The sequence below is a fragment of the Danio aesculapii genome, chromosome 22, assembly GCF_903798145.1.
Source record: "Danio aesculapii chromosome 22, fDanAes4.1, whole genome shotgun sequence".
Classification (NCBI taxonomy): Eukaryota; Metazoa; Chordata; class Actinopteri; order Cypriniformes; family Danionidae; genus Danio; species Danio aesculapii.
The window spans coordinates 11,837,677-11,860,881 of record NC_079456.1 but is presented as its reverse complement, the minus strand read 5'-3'; the positions used below and the strand labels follow the sequence as shown (position 1 = coordinate 11,860,881).

Sequence of the window (23,205 nt, the reverse complement as noted above, 5' to 3'; positions counted from 1 at the left end):
TCCGGATAACTTAAAACAATGACCTCTAGTCTCTCCTTCATCTTTAAAAGTCTCTGCAGCCGTCTTGACAACACAAACACTGCTGTCACCTCAACGGAATCCCCGCCTCTTCATTTGATTGGAGAATGAAAAGACGCGACTGACGTAACGTGCTTCAGTGTTGACTTTTTTTCAACTGCAGGCGCACATCGCACAACAGCAAAAACGTGAGGGGCACATAAGCAGTGCGCAAAACACTCGTGGCTGTTATTGAGCCACTCGTGAGCAATTCTCAACGCAAAACGCGCGTTAGGTGTGATCAGCCCCTAAGTTACCCATTTCCCCAGCTGTACTTAAAGCAAACATTTTCCAGAGTGTCCTCCAAAATGATCCACAATTTATTCCTTATATATGTAGTTAAATTCCTTCATTTAAGGACTCCACTCGCTGACGACTTCTTTAGTAATGTTTCGTCATCACATTTAATTCGAGTCGCCCCCTTGTTACAAATAAATAGTACAACAACAAGCGCGACAAGTAAAAAAGCCTAAAGGTAGAAGTATAAATCAACCTTAAGGCAGTGATTTACTTTTATTTATTTATTTAATAAATGTTTTTTCTAAACCATTGCCGTCAGTTTAACAGGAAGTGATAATTTGCTTAGTTTTTTATTCATTGAATAGAAACCGTGCTTTATTCGCAAATATTTCATGCAATTTTCCAGTTTTTCTAGATTCACTTTCATGTTTAAATGGAAGCATAGCTATTGATTCATTCAACGACACTGAGCAGGATGTAAAAATGTAAAATAAATCTAGATTCCTATTTACAAAATGTATATATCGTGTATCGAAATTCAGCCCAAAGATCTTGCTTTTATTAGCCATGTCTCCCAGCCCTGGTGGTTGTGAATGTATACTGAAAGTCACATATGAGTGTGTAGTACTAATAATGTGGTGTTGTGAGCACATGCTAATAAAGTGGTGCGGGAATGCAAGTGCGTTTTCTTGTACAACAGCAGTAAAGTTTTGCTCAACTGTTGTCGTCGATTAGTTCCATCTGTTTCAGCGCTTTATATGGAGTTTGTCATTATTTCGTCGCACTTAACCAAGTAAGCATTACTAGACCCAGCTGTGGCTCCTTTTGGCATGTAAAAAGCCGCCTCCTGTCCTTTTTCCCAGAGCGTGGTGTAAACAGGCAGCAACTTAAACCCTGACGTCACCGCCGTGACTCCTATAAATCAGGGTCCTAAATGACGGCTAGGTGTCTGCTTTCAGGACGCTCCATATTGATGAAGAGCAGCATCAGGCGTTCAGCGCTGAGGAAAAGGGGAAGTTTGGAAAGTGTGTGAGCAGACATGAGGAGGTCTCATGCGATTACACAAACACTCTCCATATCTGTTTACAGACGTCCTTGGATATGTTGACCAACACAATGAAATGTAACCTTGTCCTCATTGCGGAAGGAAAGGGATTGAGTTGTGGAATTGTGGCATGTTGTGAATTTGCAGGAGTTGTGAAAATGTCGAATTGGGTTTTTTCTGCCAATTAGGCTTCGATTTTGTTCAAATTAGTTTTTTTGTGTTATGTGTGTTAAAATTGTACAGTTAAGTGTTTATGGAGTAGAGGTTAAGCAGTTTGGCACGTGGTGCAGGTGCGTTCACTGTGACATGAGTTTGATTCCTGTTTCTTGGTCAGAAAATTGTTTGCACTTGAGTAGAAATTAAGATTTTAAAAAAGGATTTTTGTAGATAAAAGTTTAAGTTTAAATGTAAAAAAAAAAAATTCAGAATGCGAGAACTGAAAGTTTGTTGTAGTTTGTAGTAAAAATAGTTTACATATTAGAATCTTTAAGTTTTTTTCTTCAGTTTGCGAGAATTGAGCAAAATTTGTAGTAAAAATTTTAAATTTAAACTTTTTTCTTCAGTTTGCAAGTAATTGAAAAAAGTTTGTGGAAGTAAAATTTTTTTTAATTTAAACATTTTCAACGTTTTTTTTCTTCAGTTTGCAAATAATTGTAAAAAAGTTTGTTGAAGTCAAATTTTTTAAATATAAAAATTTTTAACATTTTTTTTCTTCAGTTTGCGAGAATTGAAAGTTTGTTGAAGTAAAAAAGTTTAAATATAAAGATTTTTTTAACGTTTTTTCTTCAGTTTGCGAGAATTGAAAGTTTGTTGAAGTAAAAAAGTTTAAATATAAAGATTTTTTTAACGTTTTTTCTTCAGTTTGCGAGAATTGAAATTTTGTTCAAGTAAGAAAGTTTAAATATAAAGATTTTTTTAAATATTTTTTTCTTCAGTTTGTAGTAACAAACTTTTTACACAAATTTAAACATTAAACTCAACAATTGTAACAATCCGTTACCAAAGTTCTCATTGGATAAAAGTGATTAAACAGTTTTTTTTTCTATAATGCGAAATTTTACAGTTTAAGTTCAACTTAAGTTTCACTATATATTATTCGAATTTAATGTTGATGGCTAAGATTGCGTCTTTTAAGTTCAACAAGTCAACCAAGTTACCACAGTTTTTAAAAAATATATATTAAATATTTACGAAAAATATTTTGATGTTAAACTTGAGTTCAATTTTCATTTAGCATGTGTTCTTAAAGGGACAGTAACCAAAAATACCATCCATTTGAGATGACTTTTTTTTTGAGATGATGTTTTTAAGCTGAAGCCAATGTCCTTGATGATTCATATAATAAATGTCAGCGGCTACAATCACTTTGAGAGTCAAAAACAATACAAAACAACGAACACCTGAGGTATAATGATGATACATTGCTTTCTTATGAATGTGTCTATGCAAGAAACTAAAGAATATTACCAAATTGTATTGTGACATGTTGAATTTTGCTGACTGTTCTTCTGGCAGTGCTGGGGCTCTGGGAGCAGCTTGTAACTAGATATTATTTGTCTTTTATAGTGGTGTTTTTTATATTTCCCCCTCCAGACTTTTCCTCAGAGGTAAACAGGCTGAAGTGCATTTTTGTCTGGCAAACGCTCGATGTTTCTGCATGCTGGGACCTGTTGCTATGGAGAGATGTTGCCGTTTTATGATGTTTGCTCAATTATCTTCAGGGACCTGATGTAACCGTTTCTGCAGTGTGTGTGTGTGTGTGTGTGTGTGTGTGTGTGTGTGTGTGTGTGTGTGTGTGTGTGTGTGTGTGTGTGTGTGTGTGTGTGTGTGCGTGTGTGCGTGTGTGTGTGTGTGTGTGTGGGTCAGAAATGTGGAGGTCACGAGGGTGAAGGTGTTTGGTTGTTTCGCTGTGCTAAAGTTGCTTACTGACCTTATAGGACCTTATAAGATGATTTCAGCATCGCTCTGAAAAACACAGACAGATTTATTTCGTCTCTGTTTGTTGGTTATTTTAGGGAAATCAATATTGTGTTCATCTCATGTCCATGTTTTAGATCACAATTAAAAGTTTAAATAAAATTCAGGAATTTATGAGGATTGTTCAATGTTTTTGCGACTATTATGCGTTACCCTAGTTCTCATTAAGGCGGATTATGCTAATTGTGTTAGAGTACACTTAAAATAATACATAGATTAATGATATTATAGAATTAAAAATCATTAAATATGAATATTATTTTCAGCCTACAGTAATAATAATAATATATAGTAATAGTAATAATATACAGTAATAGTAATAATATACAGTAATAATAATAATAAACAGTAATAATAATAATAATAATAATATATAGTAATAGTAATATTATACAGTAATATACAGTAATAGTAATAATATACAGTAATAGTAATAATATACAGTAATAATAATAATAAACAGTAATAATAATAATAATAATAATAATATATAGTAATAGTAATATTATACAGTAATATACAGTAATAGTAATAATATACAGTAATAATAATAATAATAATAATATATATAGTAATAGTAATAATATACAGTAATAATAATAATACTAATAATAATAATAACATATAGTAATAGTAATAATATACAGTAATAGTAATAATATACAGTAATAGTAATAATATACAGTAGTAGTAATAATAATAATAATAAACAGTAATAATAATAATAATATATAGTAATAGTAATAATATACAGTAATAGTAATAATATACAGTATTAATAATAATAATAATAATAATAATAATATATAGTAATAGTAATAATATACAGTAATAGTAATAATATACAGTAATAGTAATAATATACAGTAATAGTAATAATAAACAGTAGTAATAATAATAATAATAATAATAATAATAATAAACAGTAATAATAATAATAATAATATATAGTAATAGTAATAATATACAGTAATAATAATAATAATAATAATAATAATAATAATATATAGTAATAGTAATAATATACAGTAATAATAATAATAATAATAATAATAATAATAATATATAGTAATAGTAATAATATACAGTAATAATAATAATAATAATAATAATAATAATATATAGTAATAGTAATAATATACAGTAATAGTAATAATATACAGTAATAGTAATAATAATATATAGTAATAGTAATAATATACAGTAATAGTAATAATATACAGTAATAATAATAATAAACAGTAATAATAATAATAATATATAGTAATAGTAATAATATACAGTAATAATAATAATAATAAACAGTAATAATAATAATAATATATAGTAATAGTAATAATATACAGTAATAGTAATAATATACAGTAATAATAATAATAAACAGTAATAATAATAATAATATATAGTAATAGTAATAATATACAGTAATAATAATAATAATAATATATAGTAATAGTAATAATATACCGTAATAGTAATAATACACAGTAATAATAATAATGTATAGCAATAGTAATAATATACAGTAATAGTAATAATACACAGTAATAATAATAATAAACAGTAATAATAATAATAATAAACAGTAATAATAATATATAGTAATAGTAATAATATACAGTAATAGTAATAATACACAGTAATAATAATAATAATATATAGTAATAGTAATAATATACAGTAATAGTAATAAATAGTAATAGTAATAATATACAGTAATAATAATTATATTTTCAGCCTAGTTCTCATTCAGGCACATTACACAAATTTAACGTTGTTAGAGTACATTTTCCATAATACATAGATTAATGTGAGTACTAAAATTTTTTTTTAAATATTAACATTATTTTCAGCATACAGTAATAGTAATAATATACAGTAATAATAATAATAATAATAATAATAATAATAATATTTTCAGCCTAGTTCTCAATGATGCAGATTACACAAATTTAACGTTGTTAGAGAACATTTTCCATAATACATAGATTAATGTGATTACAAAACTAAAAATCAATAAATATTAATATTATTTTCAGCATACAGTAATAATAACAATAAATAGTAATAATATACAGTAATAATAATAAAAACATTTTGCATTCAATGATTTTTAGATTTGTAATTTAAAATTGTTAAATATTTTTATTGTTTTATAAAAATGTAAATATTCATTACATTTCTTACATTTAATTTTTTTTAGAAAAATTTTAATGTTATGAAAAATTTAGAATATTTGTAATTATAATTTAGTATTTATAATATTTTTTGTACTTTTACATTTTATTTATGCAAATTTTAGTTTGCGTCGGTGCCATAACCCTTGTGCCATTCTATTATTTTAAGGTGTGTCAACTCATAGTGCCACAAAAAAGAAGTAAATAAATAAGAAATGCATTTAACCTGTTATAATTTACATCATGGGCGGCACGGTGGCTCAGTGGGTAGCACAGCAAGAAGGTGACTGGTTTGAGTTCCCGCTGGGACAGTTGGTATCTCTGTGTGGAGTTGATCTCCTCGTGTTAGCGTGGGTTTCCTCTGGGTGCTCCGGTTTCCCCCACAGTCCAAACACATGCGCTATAGGTGAATTGGATGAAATAATTGGCCGTAGTGTGTGAATGTGAAAGTGTGTGGGTGTTTCCCAATACTGCGTTGCAGCTTGAAGGGAATCCGCTGGGTAAAACATATGCTGGAATAGTTGGCGGTTCATTCTGCTGTGGCGACCCCTGATAAATAAGGGACTAAGCTGAAGGAAAATGCATGAATGAATAATTTGCGTCATTTATTAGTTTGGTTTGGAGCTTAATATAACCTATACATGTTGAACTCGTGTTGGTTTCGTTCTCTATTAATACACTTCATAGGAAGCACCTGAATCTCGATAAGCTTGAGATGAGTTTGGAGAGTTTCTCATATATGCGTCCTTAACAGCGCGTTTGTGGTTTGGTTTGGGTTTTATCCATAAGAGGCCACCGTATCAAGATTAAAAATGAGAAATAACTGACATTTCAGACAGTGATGTGAAAACCATTAACCCGATAGTGACGGTTGCACTGCAGAAAGATGGAGTCCGTTGAGATCAGACTTTGACACCTGCTCCTGCCATAAATCATACACTCTGTTTTCGGCTCAATGGTGAAAACATTAGGCTTTGTTGAGATTTTGCTGCTGAGAATTTGTCGTAAACGTGGTGCTTTACCTTTCAGGGATGTGCGAAACGAAATGATACTTCTGAAAGTTGTTCATCTTTTGTAGATTTCTTGTTTTGCTGTATGGATTCACATGGTCAAATTGCTGTAATGTTTATGCTGTATTTCAGATATGCAGTTGAAGTCAGAATTATTAGCCCACCTGAATTGATAGCCACCCTGTTTATGTTTTCCCCCAATTTCTGTTTAACTGAGAGAAGATATTTTCAACATCTAAACATAATAGTTTTAATAACTCAATTCTAAAACTGATTTATTTTATCTTTGCCATGATGACAGTAAGTAATATTTTATTAGATATTTTTCAAGACACTTTTATACAGCTTAAAGTGACATTTAAAGGCTTAATTAGGTTAACTAGACAGGTTAGGGTAATTAGGCAAGTTATTGTATAACGATGGTTTGTTCTGTAGACTATTGAAAACAAATATAGCTTAAAGGGGCTAATAATTAAAAAAGATTAATAATAAATATCAAAAACTGCTTTTATTCTAGCCAAAATAAAACAAATAAACTTTCTCCAGAAGAAAAAATATTATCAGACATACTGTGAAAATTTCCTTGCTCTGTTAAACATCATTTAGGAAATATAAAAAAATAAATAAATAAATAAATTTAAAGGGGGCTAATAAATTTTGACTTCAACTGTACATAGTCATGTTTATATTGGCGTTTAAAACATGATTTGATTGTACTCAGAGTTTGTATAGATTAAATTTTAATTTATTTTTGCTGAATAAGAAAATAATTTTAAGATTGCTAAATATTATCTGAAAGTTCGGTATAAGACGTTTATTTGTATTCTTTAAAAAGAAATCTCCACAACAATCTGGGAATGTTCTTATAGTTGCAATTAGAGGTCTGCATTACAGCCTCAGGACCCCACCAAATTTCTTGCGGCGCAGGAATAAATTTCCGAATACAATGTGCTAGCGGTCTAACTCTGGTGTAATTTGAACAGGAGCGGCTGGGCTAACAATATAGCATTCCCGAGTCCCGACGTTATTTCAGAACAGCATATCTGTAATTTGCTCATTCTTATTGAGCTCCGCTACAGCCAGTGCTCACGACTCTTACACGTGCTGAACACATGACCAGTGCTTTCATGACATGCTTATTTTCACACAGTCTGTGCATGCATTATCTGCATAACGGTCCTCAGAGCGGGCTTTACCAACATGGTAGAGCAAAGTGAAGTTACGCTGTGCCTTAGCTTCGTTTACTGTTAGGACAACCCACATCAGGCAAGGCTGATGTATTGGAGTCTTTTTTTATGCATCCTAGACCCCAATGGAAAAAATTTTACCTTTTGCACGGTGTGATAAAACCTGGAACCTCAGGTTTAAGGTGGCACTCATGTCTCATCACAAAGGAACAAACAAAACTGACATTTAGCCTACAATCCTTGCACAACCTTATCTCTCTTTTGGTAGTACCCAATTAAAACGTGAGATTTTTGGAAACCAGATCTAAATTTAGCGGGAATGACCGGGTCGGGTTGAAAATTATTCTAAGTGGGCACCGGGTGAACAAAGGCTGAAAATACATCAGGAATGGTCAGGTGCGGAATAAAACCGGGCGGGAGCGGCACTAAAAAATTTGTCCAGTGCAGACCTCCAGTTGCATTGCTTAATATTCTGAAAACAAACTTTAGGGAAATCTTTTTAATGGCGTTTAATGACAACATAATTTTAGGGTTGCAGAATTAAAAGCTAATAAAAATAATAATAATAAATGTTTATATATTCAGCTATACATCTTGATTTATCTGAGTTGTTATCTTTTGTGCTTGTTAGGGGTGTCTGCGATGCATAACCGGTTATTGTGTACTGACATCATTTGTCTTATATGCGCTATGTCTCCGTTGCTTACTATGGCAAGGGAGGTGAGCGTGAGTATTTACAACGCTCCAACTACTTAAAAACGTAGAAAAACGTACACAATTTCACTGCATGTTTGTTACAGCGATACTTCTGGATCCAGACACGAGCGCGAGTCAGCAGAGCGAGTTTTCACCTCCATGTCTCAAGGATCAGCTGTGATCGCTGCTGCCGTTTATCAGTGTTTATCATCGAAGAACAGCATCAGAGCCAATCGCAGCCCTTTCTGTTGAGCGCATGACCAATCATAGGGGTGTAAGAAAGAACTCGCTAGACAGGACTCGGGAGCGGGCGGGATATTTATATTTGCTTATTTGCTATGAATGCTCATGTTGTTCTTTGCATGTACTTGCAAAATGTTTATATATCTTAGTGTTTTTATTAAAGGAAAAAAAAATATTACAAATGGTATATAAATAAATAAATATATATATATATATATATATATATATATATATATATATATATATATATATATATATATATATATATATACATATACATATATACATTTATACATTTTAATACAAGAGTTGTTCTGATGTGAAGAAAATATAAAACTGTATGAAAAGCATCGTCAATGCACCATGATGCCCCGAGATATCGAATTAAACCGAATTGATGGCATGATAATCGTAATCGAACCAAACCGTGAGACCAGTGTAGGTGCACACCTCTAGTGCTTGTGCACTTTTTTAAATACTCTTACGCTAATCATTTCTGTCAGTCAATAATTTCACCCTTTAGGTAACATTCTTTGAATGATATTTAATTTGTTTTAGAATTAAAAATGAAAGTTTATTTTTAGGTTATATAAAAACATTGCCATCATGTATTAGGCATGGGCCAGTATAAGATTCTGACAGTATGATAACCTTGGATAAAAATATCACGGTTTGACGGTATTGTGATTACTGCTCTTAAATATCTTCTATTTGAATGTCTGGATAAAAGACAAAACTTTTTTCCTTTTTAAACACAATATATTTCATTTTGAGAAACTTAATTTGGAAAAGTAAACATGTCAGGCTAAATAATTCAGTGAGTCTTTGACTTCTGCTGTCTTCATTACGCCAGATTCACACGGGGCTTCAGCGTCAACACTTGACAGAGGGCGTGTTTGACGTGATCGTCATAGCAGCGTCAGCCAATGAAATTAGTCCGCAATCGGCTACTTTCTGAGCTGGTGTATTTGCATAAAGCGATCAGATTGGCTGATGCTTCTGTTGACGCTTAAAGTTGAGAAAGTCGCAACTTCTGCAGCGAGCAACGCCACTGAAGCAGCGCCGACGGATCCACAATTCAGTTCGGCAATGCTTGAAGTCACCCATTCAAAGTGAATGGGAAGTGTTGACGCTGAAGCCCTGTGTGAATGGGCCGTTAGTTTTAAAAACATTTCATTACAGATTTCATAACAATTAAAAACGACATCTTTGGATATCTTTTCTGCTGGAGATACTGTTGTCCTGAAAAAACAAACAACAAAATGTAAAAAAAACCCTTACATATACCTTAGGTACAGTATAGCAGAACATTTTGGTGGTTTTAAAATCTAAACCAAGGTATATCTAGAAAACGGTTCTCGCCCCATGCCAATCATGTATCTATAGTCATGGAAATCTGCTAAAATGACTTCAGTCAGAGAAGGGTTAGAGCAAGGCAAAATAGTAGTTTATTAAAATAATACTGCTGGATGACACCTGTTATACACACACACACACACACACACACACAAGTCAATGTGTAAACGCATCGTTGTGACATGTAGTTACATTTTTTGAGAGATGCGCGTCATCGTCAGCGTCAGCCATGGCGAGGGCTATGTGACCTCGTGAAGGCTGCTCCGGACCATACGCATGCGCTTCACGCAGAAGTATAAATCAACCTTCAGAGACTTTGTCTTTTCAACAGACAGTTTTCTACCCATCAGTGCACGTACACTCACATTTGGGCCAAACTCCAGGAAAGATACTTTTCTGCTGGGAAAGAAAATATCTTGTTGTGGTTTTCTTACTCCTGGCTAGGAGTGCTACAATGTATCCAGCTTTGGCCTTGGCCTGTACCAAACTGCTTCTGTTAAAAACTTCCATCACACTCTATAGAGATGATAATTTACTAATACAGATCGTTTGCTGAGGGTTATTATTATAATGTTAATTTTGAAATCTCCATCCTGCAACGTTCACATAACATCCATTTTGTGGTTGCAAAATAAAACTAAAAAGTACATTCCTGAAACATTTTCTATTTAAAAAAAAACATTAACAACTGAAAAATATCTGCTAAGTAATCATTAGGCAACGTTCGGTATAATATATATTTTTTACATTATTTCCAAAAGGAAACTCCACAACATTCTGGGAATGTTTTTTTTTTTTTTTTATTGTTACAAAACGTTCTTAAAAAGACCACTCGGGAAGTATTTGGTCAGATAAAGATAACCTTCCAGAAATCTTATGGGAGCATAATTTTATGGTTGCAGAATAATTTTTCATTATTCAACTTTAAATGTAGATTTTTTTACGATTATCCTTACATATGTTCACTATTTTGGCTATATATATATACATACATACATACATGCATACATACATATATACATATACATATACATACATACATATATATATATATACATACATACATATGTACATATATACATACATACATACATGCATACAGTATACACACAGTTGAAGTCAGAATTATTAGGCCCCCTTTGAATTTTTTTGCTTTTTTAAATATTTCCCAAATAATGTTTAACAGAGCAAGGAAATTTTCACAGTATGTCTGATAATATTTTTAGTTTTTAATTTTTAAGTTTAAAATTATTAGCCCCTTTAAGCTAATTTTTTTTTACAACAAACGATCGTTATACAATAACTTGCCTAATTACCCTAACCTGCCTAGTTAACCTATTTAATCTAGTTAAGCTTTAAAAATTCACTTTAAGCTGTATAGAAGTGTCTTGAAAAATAACAAGTAAAATATTATTTACTGTATTATTAGAGATGAGTTAAACTATTATGTTTAGAAATGTGTTGAAAAAATTCACTCCATTAAACAGAAATTGGGGAAAAAATAAACAGGAACGCTAATAATTCAGGAGGGCTAATAATTCTGACTTCAACTGTGTGTGTGTGTGTGTGTGTGTGTGTGTGTGTGTGTGTGTGTATATGTATGTATGTATGTATGTATATATATAATTTTTTTTTTATTCTTATTTTTTTAATGCTCTTACACTAATTTCAGTCAAGTAAATTATAATATATATCATTCAGAAACATTAGGCAACATTCTAAGAATAATGTTTTATTCCTATAAAAAATAACATTTATAGAAATCTTTTCAAATGGTTATCTTAAGATCACTTAAAAAATAATTAACATGCAAGGAGTAATGTGTATGTATACTAATACAGACCTTTCCCTAGCTGTTAGAAACCAGTCTGGTTTTTTCCTTCACTTTCATCAATTGGTAAAGTTTGTTCCTCACCACTGTCGCCACTAGCTTGCTTGGTTTGGGACTTGTGGAGCTGCGCATCGATGGATTTGCTCTTCAGTGTTTGTTCTTTCAGCAGTGAAAATTAAACCACACTGAACTGAACTAAACTGAACTCTGGAAACTGGACTGAAGCAGTTCCAACTAACTAGAACTTTTATGTTAAGCTGCTTTGACACAATCTACATTGTAAAAGCGCAATAGAAATAAAGATGAATTGAATTGAATTATTATTAGATTATTTTGTTGTTTTTAAAATAACCACCCTGCAACATTCTGGTAGTTTAAAAATAATAATAATAATACAAAATTAATAAAAATAAATGTAACATTTTATTTTAAATCCTAAAATTTTACTATTGGATTCTCAAAAAATAACCAAATGCTATTGGTAGCGGAATATATCTGTACTGGACTGGAATAGTCAATTGGCCGTTTAGAGAAATTCATTTTAAACGTTAATTAAATAGTTCACGCACATCCTCTAGTTTCTAGTAGACTTTAGCATTCTGAATGAATGAGCTGCGGTGAATATTTGGTAGTGATTTCCACAAGAAACGAGGAAGGCCTCCGAGTATTGTTTTGACGCTGAATGAATGGAGCGGCTCTGAAAGGAGTTGGGCCTGATTTTATCCATTAGCAGATGCTCTGTTGTGGAGAATGGCTTGGCTAATGAAGTCTCTGTGTCTTGTCTCAGCGTGTGCGGGTTTGGATTATGAATGAACGGAGAGAGGCAGGCGCGCGGGGACATGCTCCATGCATTATTCAGCGTTCATAATCTTCTTTCATGCTCCTGTTAGGATGGCCTTCACGTGTTCTGTGCTTTGTTTATACTGGGGCTGGCGGTTAATTGTCGAACAAATAATTGCGAATTTGGCATTTACGTTTACGGTTTTTTTTTTGGTCTTGTCAAGTATGGCTTAATACACAGTCGACTCATGGTGAATATTGTGTCAAAATGTTGTAATATTAAAATGTAAGGATTAACACAGATTAGCTTAGATGAAATAATGGATATTTAAAATTTGTTGCATTTTGTTATTTGTATTTGTAACTTTTTTAACTGCGTTTCTCAGTAATAAGTTCAAGTCGGCAATGAAAGTTGTGTATATTTTCATTTTATGTTAAGCAGTTATTTGTCAATTTTAGGAACTACTTTTTTGACAATTTTGATTGTTAATATATTGGTATAATTGATCAATTCCATTCAGATTCCGTTTTTTTTCTCGTTATTTTGTCATTTAGTGGCTGTCCCTATCAGTTTTCAAAATTGTTTGTTTTTTGATGACCATTTAAATGTCGAGCCTTTTTTTCATATAACCAACCATCTGTAAGTTTCTGTTTGCAATTGTTTTTTCCCTTTAGTCCTTCCTATGCTTTGTTGTTACGTTAGCATTGTATGATAGCAATTAAAGTATCCCTTCACATTGTACCAACTTTATCTTGTTGTCTTTAAGGTATTCATTGAATCATTCTCTTAAATTTCGTAGTGACATTACGAATGCAACACACAAAATGTAACACCGCAATTTTGCAAATCATGCAATTTAAGAAAAATTGTTAGAAAGAATTCTTGGTACTAAAAAGTTTTTTAAATGATACACATTGAAAGTTTGAAGCAGGAAATAATAAATACTATTTATTCCACTAAAATACATACAATAATCCTTGTGGTCGTTTACGCGACATCTTTTTTTAAGCTAAAAAACAGGAAACTCTTTATAGGTTTTGCCTGTTCCTTTACAAAACTTTGATCTTTTTTGGGATGTAAAAAGCACACATTTGAAAAAAGTTGCGAAGTTGACGTTTTTGAAAACGCCGCCATTGTCATATGAAAGTCTTTGAAAACAATAATGTCATGCGCTTGTTTAGTGAAATGTAGATTAAAGACAAGTGCAAACAAACATACACAATAGTTGTACGTGGTAGAATTGTTTTTGCTAAAGTGTTTTGTAAGGATTTATCGGTACATCATCACTTCCTTACAAGTACGACACAAGTAATCCACCGAGTGGTGCAGTACAGTACGGTATGGGCTACATTTTTCAGGCTTACGTTTCTACTGCCAAAAGGGTACCATTGGATTTAAATGGCCTTGTAAACAACTACGGGGCACAGGGTAGATTCTGCTTGACTTTGTGGCTGTTCATCAAGACCATGGCTCGTTATTATATGTATATATTATTACGGTGTAATGTCTCAGCTGTGCATTTAAAAATGGCGCTTCCTTTGTTTTCATTCTCCTAGCTTGTGCACGAGCTAGTGACGTATCTCTGTAAACCAATAGAGTTCAGCTGCGTGTCTTGCTCTACCTTTTGGTACTCTTTTGTTGTGCTTTTGTTGTGCCTACCTTTTTGGTACCTTTTGACTGTGGAAACGGCCATAAACGCGTACCATACCATACCGTATCACTCAGAAGAAACAGGCCATAAGGTGACCACGGCAAAAACTTGCCGGGCATACGTAATACAGCACGTTTGGCAGTGTTTCGATATCTTTGGAGATTTTGTTTAGAAGTGAAAATTTGATTTTGTCTACATTGTTGTAGTGTAAATGTAGCCTTTATCTAGAAAAGGGATGGACAATATCGGTCCTGGAGGGCCGTTGTCCTGCAGAGTTTAGCTCTAACCCTAATCAAACACACCTTCCTGTAGCTTTCTAGTGATCTTGAAGACACTGATTAGCTTGTTTAGGTGTGTTTGATTCGTGTTGGAGCAACACTCTGCAGAACACTGGTCCTTCAGAACTGAGTTTGCCTATCCCTGATCTAGAACTTTGCAAAATGACGAACTAAAAATGTTCAGATGCTAACAGCCATCTTTTTCCTTGTCTCTTCAGTTTGCCCCAGCACAGACATCCGCAACATCGCCACCAACCTGCGGGTTTTGGAAAACTGCACTGTAATCGAAGGCCACCTGAAGATCCTGCTCATGTTCAAGACCACGCAGGAGGATTTCAGGGGCTTGAGCTTTCCAAAACTGGTTATGGTCACTGACTACCTGCTCATCTTTCGCGTCTATGGCTTGGAGAGCCTCGGCGATCTCTTCCCAAACCTGACCGTCATCCGCGGCAGCAACCTGTTCTTCAACTATGCCCTGGTCATGTTTGAGATGATCCAGATGAAGGAAATTGGCCTCCATAGCTTGACCAACATCACGCGGGGAGCGGTGCGCATCGAGAAGAACCCAAACCTGTGCTATCTGTCCACTCTGGACTGGTCTAAGATCTTGGATTCGGTGGAGGACAATTATATCGTGGCAAACAAGGACGATTTGGAATGTGGAAACATCTGTCCAGGCACCATCGCGGGGACGATATCCTGCAAACAGACCACCATTAACGGGAATTTTGGAGAGCGCTGCTGGAACCAGAACCATTGCCAGAGAAGTGAGTTGAGTTTGTTTTTCTTTTAAAGCTGCTTTTAAAGGGTTTTTTCTTGCGTGCTGTTTTTATTTACCATGAAAATGAGGCATTGGCACAATGTTGAAGCAGAAACCAAAACAGCTTGACAGAAAGGAACCAGAAGTCTATGTTGGGATTCACTGTAGGCACTGTTTACTTTCTTTTCTTGATGATATTTTGAGTGGTTACACTAGTTGCAATGCTTTTTTCTTGTGCATTTCTTTTTTCTAGCAAGCTTTTTTCTTGTGACAAATTTGTATGAATATGTAGTGTCTTTGGTGGAAACAATGCTATTGTTTTTGGTCATATCCAAAATGGGGCAACATTTTCTTTTTTGGGGGCGAAAACAATGAGTTTTTGGATTAGATGAACTAGTGACATGATATATCTGATATTCAACATATCTAATTGCATTGATTTTGACGGTAGGGTTAAACTAATTTCAACAACATAATGAATGTTGCATTTTTACTCTATTTAGCTGTCAAATTCTCTAAAGAGTAGTCTAGTAATTATTTTATTAATTTATATGTATTGTTTTAGTAGTTATTATTATCTTGTGGTCGTGTATCAAGGTGTATTGAGATCATCAATCTTCTATGAAATTTTCTACTCCATTTAGTATGAAATGGTATTATTTATCTTGAAAATGAGGCGAAATTTATTGTGATGTTTATTTTTGCGCTATTCATTTTGCTTCTTCGAAAACAGTACTATTTATATTTTGTACTAAAACGAACTAGAAATGAACTTATCTAGTGTTGGGCAATGGTTTTAGCTGAGGATGTAAGATGTCATGGTTTCAAATCCCGGACGAGCCCCCATACCATGTTTCTTAGTTGTTATAACCAACATAGAGGATTTTGTTTGGTCTTTCCATTTAACACAACCATTTAAAGTTGGCCATTGCTTGTGGACTGATGTTGTGAACAGAATTGTAATACATTGTGTTGATTATTTAATATTTTTTGTAGAGATTTATGATATTTAACATAATCATAATATATTGATAATTATATGGTGCCGATTACGAATTTAAGCAACATGATTGCAGTTTTGTTTTTGTCTTATTTTTTCTCAAGATTAGTTTTTTGCCTTGTGAACAATACTTATCAAAGTGTTTTACTGACGTATGTTATTTAAATAGTTTCCATTGTCACTCTTTATCTTGAACAATGCAAACATATTCCTGCAGTCTGCCATTGTTGTATTTGTAGAGATCCATTGTATTGTGAACCATCCCATAATTTCTCGCGATTTTTATTAATTTAAATTATTTCGAAGTTCATGTTATGCTCTCAAAATTACCAAGTATTTACTTACCTGGTCTTTTCAGAATCTGATGGATAAATATATTTCGAACATTCGCTATATATTTCCAGAGATCAAACTTGAACACAATGTGTTTTTCCGTTAAATGTTTCAGCAGTGTCTTTGTCCACCTCTTTTTTTGTTTCCTATCAGAATCTGAGCAAATAAGAACATATCATCTGAATACATGCAGAAGGACATTGCTGCTCTCCTTCACATAGTAAACACAGGTCTGGACTGATTTGCAATTCAAAGCTGCCTTCAATGGCGAAGATGAATGGCGTGTGTTTGCGAGTGAGATGGCGTTAGTGTTTGGCTGGAGGTACATTAGAGGACAGTCTGTGCCAATACACATCTCTGCCATTGGGCTGGTTCAGCGTGTACCACGTCTGCTCACTATTCACCTCACACTCTATTCAGCCTGATTCAGCTCAAGCACCTTGTTTACTTCCACTTTGTTTTGGAGGGAAATAATGCAGACAGGCTCAAGGCAATTAAAACCTTAAATGCATTTTGGTTTTAATCGAAATCTTTAACTTTTTCCTCAAAAAAAAGCACATTTGTGGATAAAAAAGTATCATGGAAAATTCGGAAATGTTTTTTTTCTTTATAAGGTGATATGAGAGGACATTTGCAGGTATTAAAAAAGATGTTTCTTTAATATATATTATTGAATCAAATGCCAAATATATTTTATAGTATTATCAAAGTATCGATATTAACCAGGAAACAATCATTTTAAAAACGATATGCGTAATTCAGGACTTTTAATAAAGTCCAAAATGCAAATTTATTGTCTGCTGTACATTCATCATAAGAGGAGGATACATTTGGAGGAAAATGGTATTATTAATATGAATATACAATTATTTTATTTATTTATTTTATTGATTTACTTTAAATCAATTGAAACCATTTGCGTCATGAAATTTCCGGTTCTGAAACTATTGAACCTTCGCTTGCTATTGACTCTTGCTGGTTAGAATGGTGTGAATGCAACAAAATTCAGCCTAAACATGCAAATATACCCCAAGCTCTTTCTGTTTTTTAACAAATAAGTCACTTGAAATGTTCACATATTTATTAAAGCTAATCTGGGATTAGTTAAAAATCATCTAGATGCTAGGTGGTTTTAAAGAGATTGACCCTTAATGGCAAACCATTGTAATGTCGGAACATCTTGAAACTGTTATGATTCAAAAGAAAACGGCAAATACTCTCACTTGAATCAAAGAGCTTAGAATGACCAAGAGGCGAAACTCAATAGAGCGTTCCATTGCAACAGCAGCGCCCAGCAACAGCCCCGGATTCCGCCATTTTGGGATGAAAGCGGTTGGCTGTCTATTGGATCTTATTGTTGTCGCGATGGCAAGCAGCTGTTTTGTTTTTAATTTATTTATATAAAAAGCACGTTATAGCTGAGATACAACCTTAAAGATGACAATACAACACTTACTATCACAATCATCAGCATTTTTAATAGTTTATTTTACAGACTTATAATATGCTGTTGTTCTAATGGATTTTTAATTCCAAAATGGCCGCCGCGCCATCTAGTGGCTGTTTTCCAAATCGCACTAGAGAGTCACCTCTTGGTGATTCTATGCTCTTTGCTTGAATCCAGCATATATTTAGTTTTTGGGGTGCACACTGTGGACGTTGTGTGCAATCACATGCTACAATTATACGTGGAACACATTTGGAACCAATGTTGGGTGTAATTAGTTAAAGTAACAAGTTACTGTAATTTAGATTACATTTCGACAAAAATTAAAGGGATTACTTTTTACTTTGTAATTTATTACAGTTACTTTATAACATTCTTGCCTTTAATACTGTAAATACTAGGGATGCTCCGATCAGGATTTTTGCAGCGGTATACCGAATACCGATTCCTTGTCGTGGTGATTGGCCGATGCAGAGTACCGATTCTAATGCTTCAAACTTTATAATGCATTAAACACATTTTCAGTCCAAGTATGATACTTAAGTAGAGATCTTGCCTTACCTCAGAGAATAAATTAACGATGTTGCATATAATTCCTTAAACATTTCACTAATAACCATTTAGTGTGGATATGTCATGGTCAGAAGCAGCTTTACAAAAAATAAAAGAAAACATTGTAATAAAGTAATTTGTAAACATTGCAAATCACAGAAGAATTCAACATGTCTAAATGAAGTTTGGGGCGCATAGAGTTAAAATGCACGTTTATAAATCTATTACTTCTTTACTAAAGGGAAATAGGTCCATAAACTAATGCTAATTACAATACGTATATTACAATAAGTTATATTGTTAAATATTTAAGTTGAAAAAAAAAAAAGCAAAGCACCAAAATACAAAAATATTTTCGGCACTTAATTAGTTTTCTATGCCATTTGTCAGCTCAAAAACGTTACATTAATAAAGTCAAGGTCCAAAAAGGTCCTGCTTGGCTCAAATGTAAAGAATTAAGAGTTTAATTTCTATTATCTATGCATTTAAATAGTATCAGTTAAAGTAATTAAATTACTTATTGAGTAATTGATTTTTTTTCTCAGACACTAAGATATTTAAAAAAGTTCTTTTAAATACAATTTTCATGATGTAATTGGCTAATAACCTAACTTACTCAACACTGGAACGCAAATGAAATGTGATCTTTAGAACACTTCCAAATCAACAAGTTCCATTTGTGTTCCATGTAGAGTACTCATAAGTATTGAGTGTGATTGACCGTGAAGGTCATCGGTTAACCACTCTTCACCGTTGTTCAAGTGCAAACACAGATACACGGAGTGTTTCAAAATCATTCACTTTTAATGACCCTAGTTCCATTTGTGTTCCACTTTTGACGACCCTAGTTCCAATTGCGTTACACTTTTGATGACCCCAGTTCCATTTGCGTTACACTTTTGACAACTCTAATTCCATTTGCGTTCCACTTTTGACGACCCTAGTCCCATTTGCGCTCCACTTTTGACGACCCTAGTTCCAATGGCGTTACACTTCTGTTGACCCTAGTTCCAATTGCGTTCCGCTTTTGACAACCCTAGTTTTATTTGCGTTCCACCTTTGACAACCCTAGTTCCAATTGCTTCACAATTTTGATGACCCTAGTTCCAGTTGCATTACGCTTTTGACAACCCTAGTTCCATTTGTGTTCCACTTTTGACATCCCTAGTTCCAGTTGCTATCCACTTTAGACAATCCTGGTCCATTTGCATTTCATTTGTGTTCTATGTCTTTTCCAAGTCATTTTTTAGCTAGTGACTTTAAAGTACCAATGAAGTCAAAACTAACCATATGATTTTGTTAGCTCACATTGCTAGTTTTGTGGTGAACAGGTCATCTGTACATGTCATTAAGAAAAAAAAATGTTTGCATTTGTAATTTTTAATTGAAATCTGAAAATTTTCATTTAAATTGTCAGATTATGTCTATCTTAGGTATTGGGCGTGGCTAACATACTGAACCACGCCCCTCCACCTGTCACTTTTGACAGCCAATAGAAATAGTGAGGAGGTTTCTGTTAGGTTGTAATAACTCTTCTAAAACCCTTTTCCCAATCTCTCTGAATGAAATGCTTACTTTACTACATCCGATCAGCTTGCAGTAGAAAAAACAAACCACGCCTACTGTTTTCTCATTTAATATTTTGTTTCTCTAGGAACTGCATCTCAATAGGAAAAAAAACAGTTGCAGCTTCCGGTTCATGCGGACTTTAAAGTGAATTGAAGCTCATGTAGTATTTCTGTGCTGATGGTTTGTTGACTGATAACCCAGTGCCTGGTGGTCTTGAAGGTCTGTAATTTGGTGCGTCCATTATTAGTGATCTCGGCACTGCATCGGTATCGATGAGGTCAGGATCTTCAATGAGAATAGCTGCGTTGGGCCCAAATAAAGGTCCATGTTGGGGACTTTTCAAAGGCCAGCGCTCATGACTCAAGCCGCTCCTGTCATGTGAGAGGCGAAAGTTTAGTCGGCCGTAATGTCAAAGCGAGACCCCATTTCTGGTGTGTGATGCAATGCTGCTGTATTTGGGCAGCGGTGGGGTGAGCGAGTGTGTAACCCTACAGCAAGATCCCATTTCCCCAGAGAAACACTCGTGCCAGCAAACACAACCTGTCCGTGTTTGCTTGTTTAGCCTGACGCTCGTGTTTGCTTGTTCCTCCAAGGAATTCGCCTTCTCAGTGGATAACAAGCAGGGGAAACTGTGTATTGCAGACGCTTTTTGACTCTCCTTCACATTTATTCACAGATTTGTGTGGGGTTTTTTGTTTGTGTTGTGTTTGATTATTTTTTTTTCAGTTTTATATTAAAGTCAGCATGAAATGAAAATGAAACCTGATTTGTATTATGATTACATCTGATAATGATTAACAATAATATAATATTGCTGCAACATTTATTTTTATTTATGTAACATTTTAGTTTATATTCATGTTTTTACTTGTAGTACTACTAGTGGAAAAATTTAAGAGAAATTATTTATTGTGTGTGTGTGTATGTGTGTGTGTGTGTGTGTGTATATATATATATATATATATATATATATATATATATATATATATATATATATATATATATATATATATATATATATATATATAATTTTAAATAAATTATACAATTTATACAAATAAATACAATTTAGTTAATAATTTATAGGAAAAATATTAATATAATAATGTTGATTTATTCATAAGAATGTAGATATTCGTAATAAAGTTATTCATAATTGTTTAATAAGTTAGTTTCTTTTGAACGTATATGTATTTATATTATTATTATTAAGTAATTTTGCTTAATGTTTTGATTATTATTATTATTTGAAGTAGAAATATGTAGGATTATTTATTATTTGAATGATTATATGTAATAAAATATGATTTATTAATCATACTTAAAATCTTTTCTTTTCTTTATTTATTTATTTGGGCCAACATTACCTTATCGTATATTCTGAACTTCAACTCAACAGTTATTCCAAAACATATGTAAGAATTATTCATTGTTTTAATGATATTATGCAATAATAGCATGATTAATTATTTATCTTGCTTAATATATTACTAACTTTTATTAATTTATTTGTGCCAACGTGATCTTATTTTCTAGTCTTCAATTCAACAGTTATTCCAAAAAAAACAACTACATAATTAACCACGTAATGGTCAAATTTGAGATAAAACCAAAGAAATATGATGGTTTTTATGTTGATGGTGCGACCGCAAGCCCTTGATCCATTCATGAGCGCAGTAAACGGTTTTCTGTGAAGCAGACGTTGAGCGTCAGTAATTGTTTCGAGACTCAACCGTGAGCTTGAGTGGAAAGATAAAAATCTGTGCAGGTGCTTTAGTTCCATTCTTAGCAAAAAAGAAACAAAAAATAGCTTGCTGCTTGTATTTTATTTTAGTTTCCACTGCAGCTGAACACAGAAACTGCATCCTGTTGCCCAGGAAGCGTTTATTTCTTTCTAAGAAAATATTTGAATACATTCATTCATTCATTTATTCATTTTCTTTTCGGCTTAGTCCCTTTATTAATCCGGGGTCGCCACAGCGGAATGAACCACCAACTTATCCAGCACGTTTTTATGCGGCGGTTGCCCTTCCAGCCGCAACCCATCACTGGGAAAATATTTTAATACAACGGTGTTTAAAATTCTTGTATTTTTCACAAACAGTAGTCGTAGCTTCTGCTCTGCACACAGTGTGTTGATATTGAGTTTTTTTCTGCTCTTGCGCAATCCAGAGATATTTTTTGGGTCAAGGGGCCCTCCCCCCTCAAAAAAGTGTTGTCATCAGCATTTTGTTCCTGTCTGGTATCGTCAGGTGACTGTGGAGAACTCGCTCACTCTCTCTTACTCTGAATCAATCGCTTTCAATGATTTTGAATTAACGTTAATCGGATTTTATCGACAACAAACATTCATAGGATTTTTTTTTGTTTTTTGTTTAATATCAAATTTTGTAGTTTATTTAAGGCTTATTATTAAGGTAATAATAATTAGGTTAGTAATATTCGAGTGATAATTAGTAGGGGTGTTACGATTTATTGTAATATGGTGAAATGCGATGTCAGTATTAAACTTTTTATAGCATTCAATATCGCCATATCGTAACTTGAGTTCAGTATCGAGATTCGTATCGTATAGTTACACCCCAATAATGAGCAAATTTGCAATCTTTAAGTTGTAGACATTATTATTATTAATATTATTATTATTATTATTATTAGGAGTAGTAGTAGGAGTGATATGTATTTATTACTACTATTACTACAACTACTACTACTACTACTGCTACTAAGAAAATGTATTTATATATTTATTGTTATCGTAGTGAAAGTGGTGATAGTAGTAATGTTGAGGAGAAAATGTTTCTTATATTTAAATCATTCTTAAGTGTACAGTAATAATAATAATAATAAAATTAAATAGGATTAATCTAATTCAAAATACAAGTTGAATATTTACAAATCAGTTAAAATTTTTTATCAAATATGCATGTGTAGCTATATATACACACATATATTATGTAAACAAACATTTTCTTGGTCCTAATTTTATTTATTTATTTATTATTATTATCAGTA

The 23,205-nt window shown here is 32.9% G+C and overlaps 1 protein-coding gene across 1 annotated transcript in view; it reads left to right on the top strand.

Annotated features, from left to right (window-relative positions):
- Positions 1–14,713: 14,713 nt before the first annotated feature.
- The window catches only part of insrb (insulin receptor b), a 79,099-nt gene continuing 70,607 nt past the window's right edge, over positions 14,714–23,205 (top strand). The window contains exon 1 of the mRNA XM_056448555.1: positions 14,714–15,296. Coding sequence (XP_056304530.1) covers positions 14,714–15,296 — 583 coding nt within the window. The remainder of the gene's footprint in view (positions 15,297–23,205) is intronic.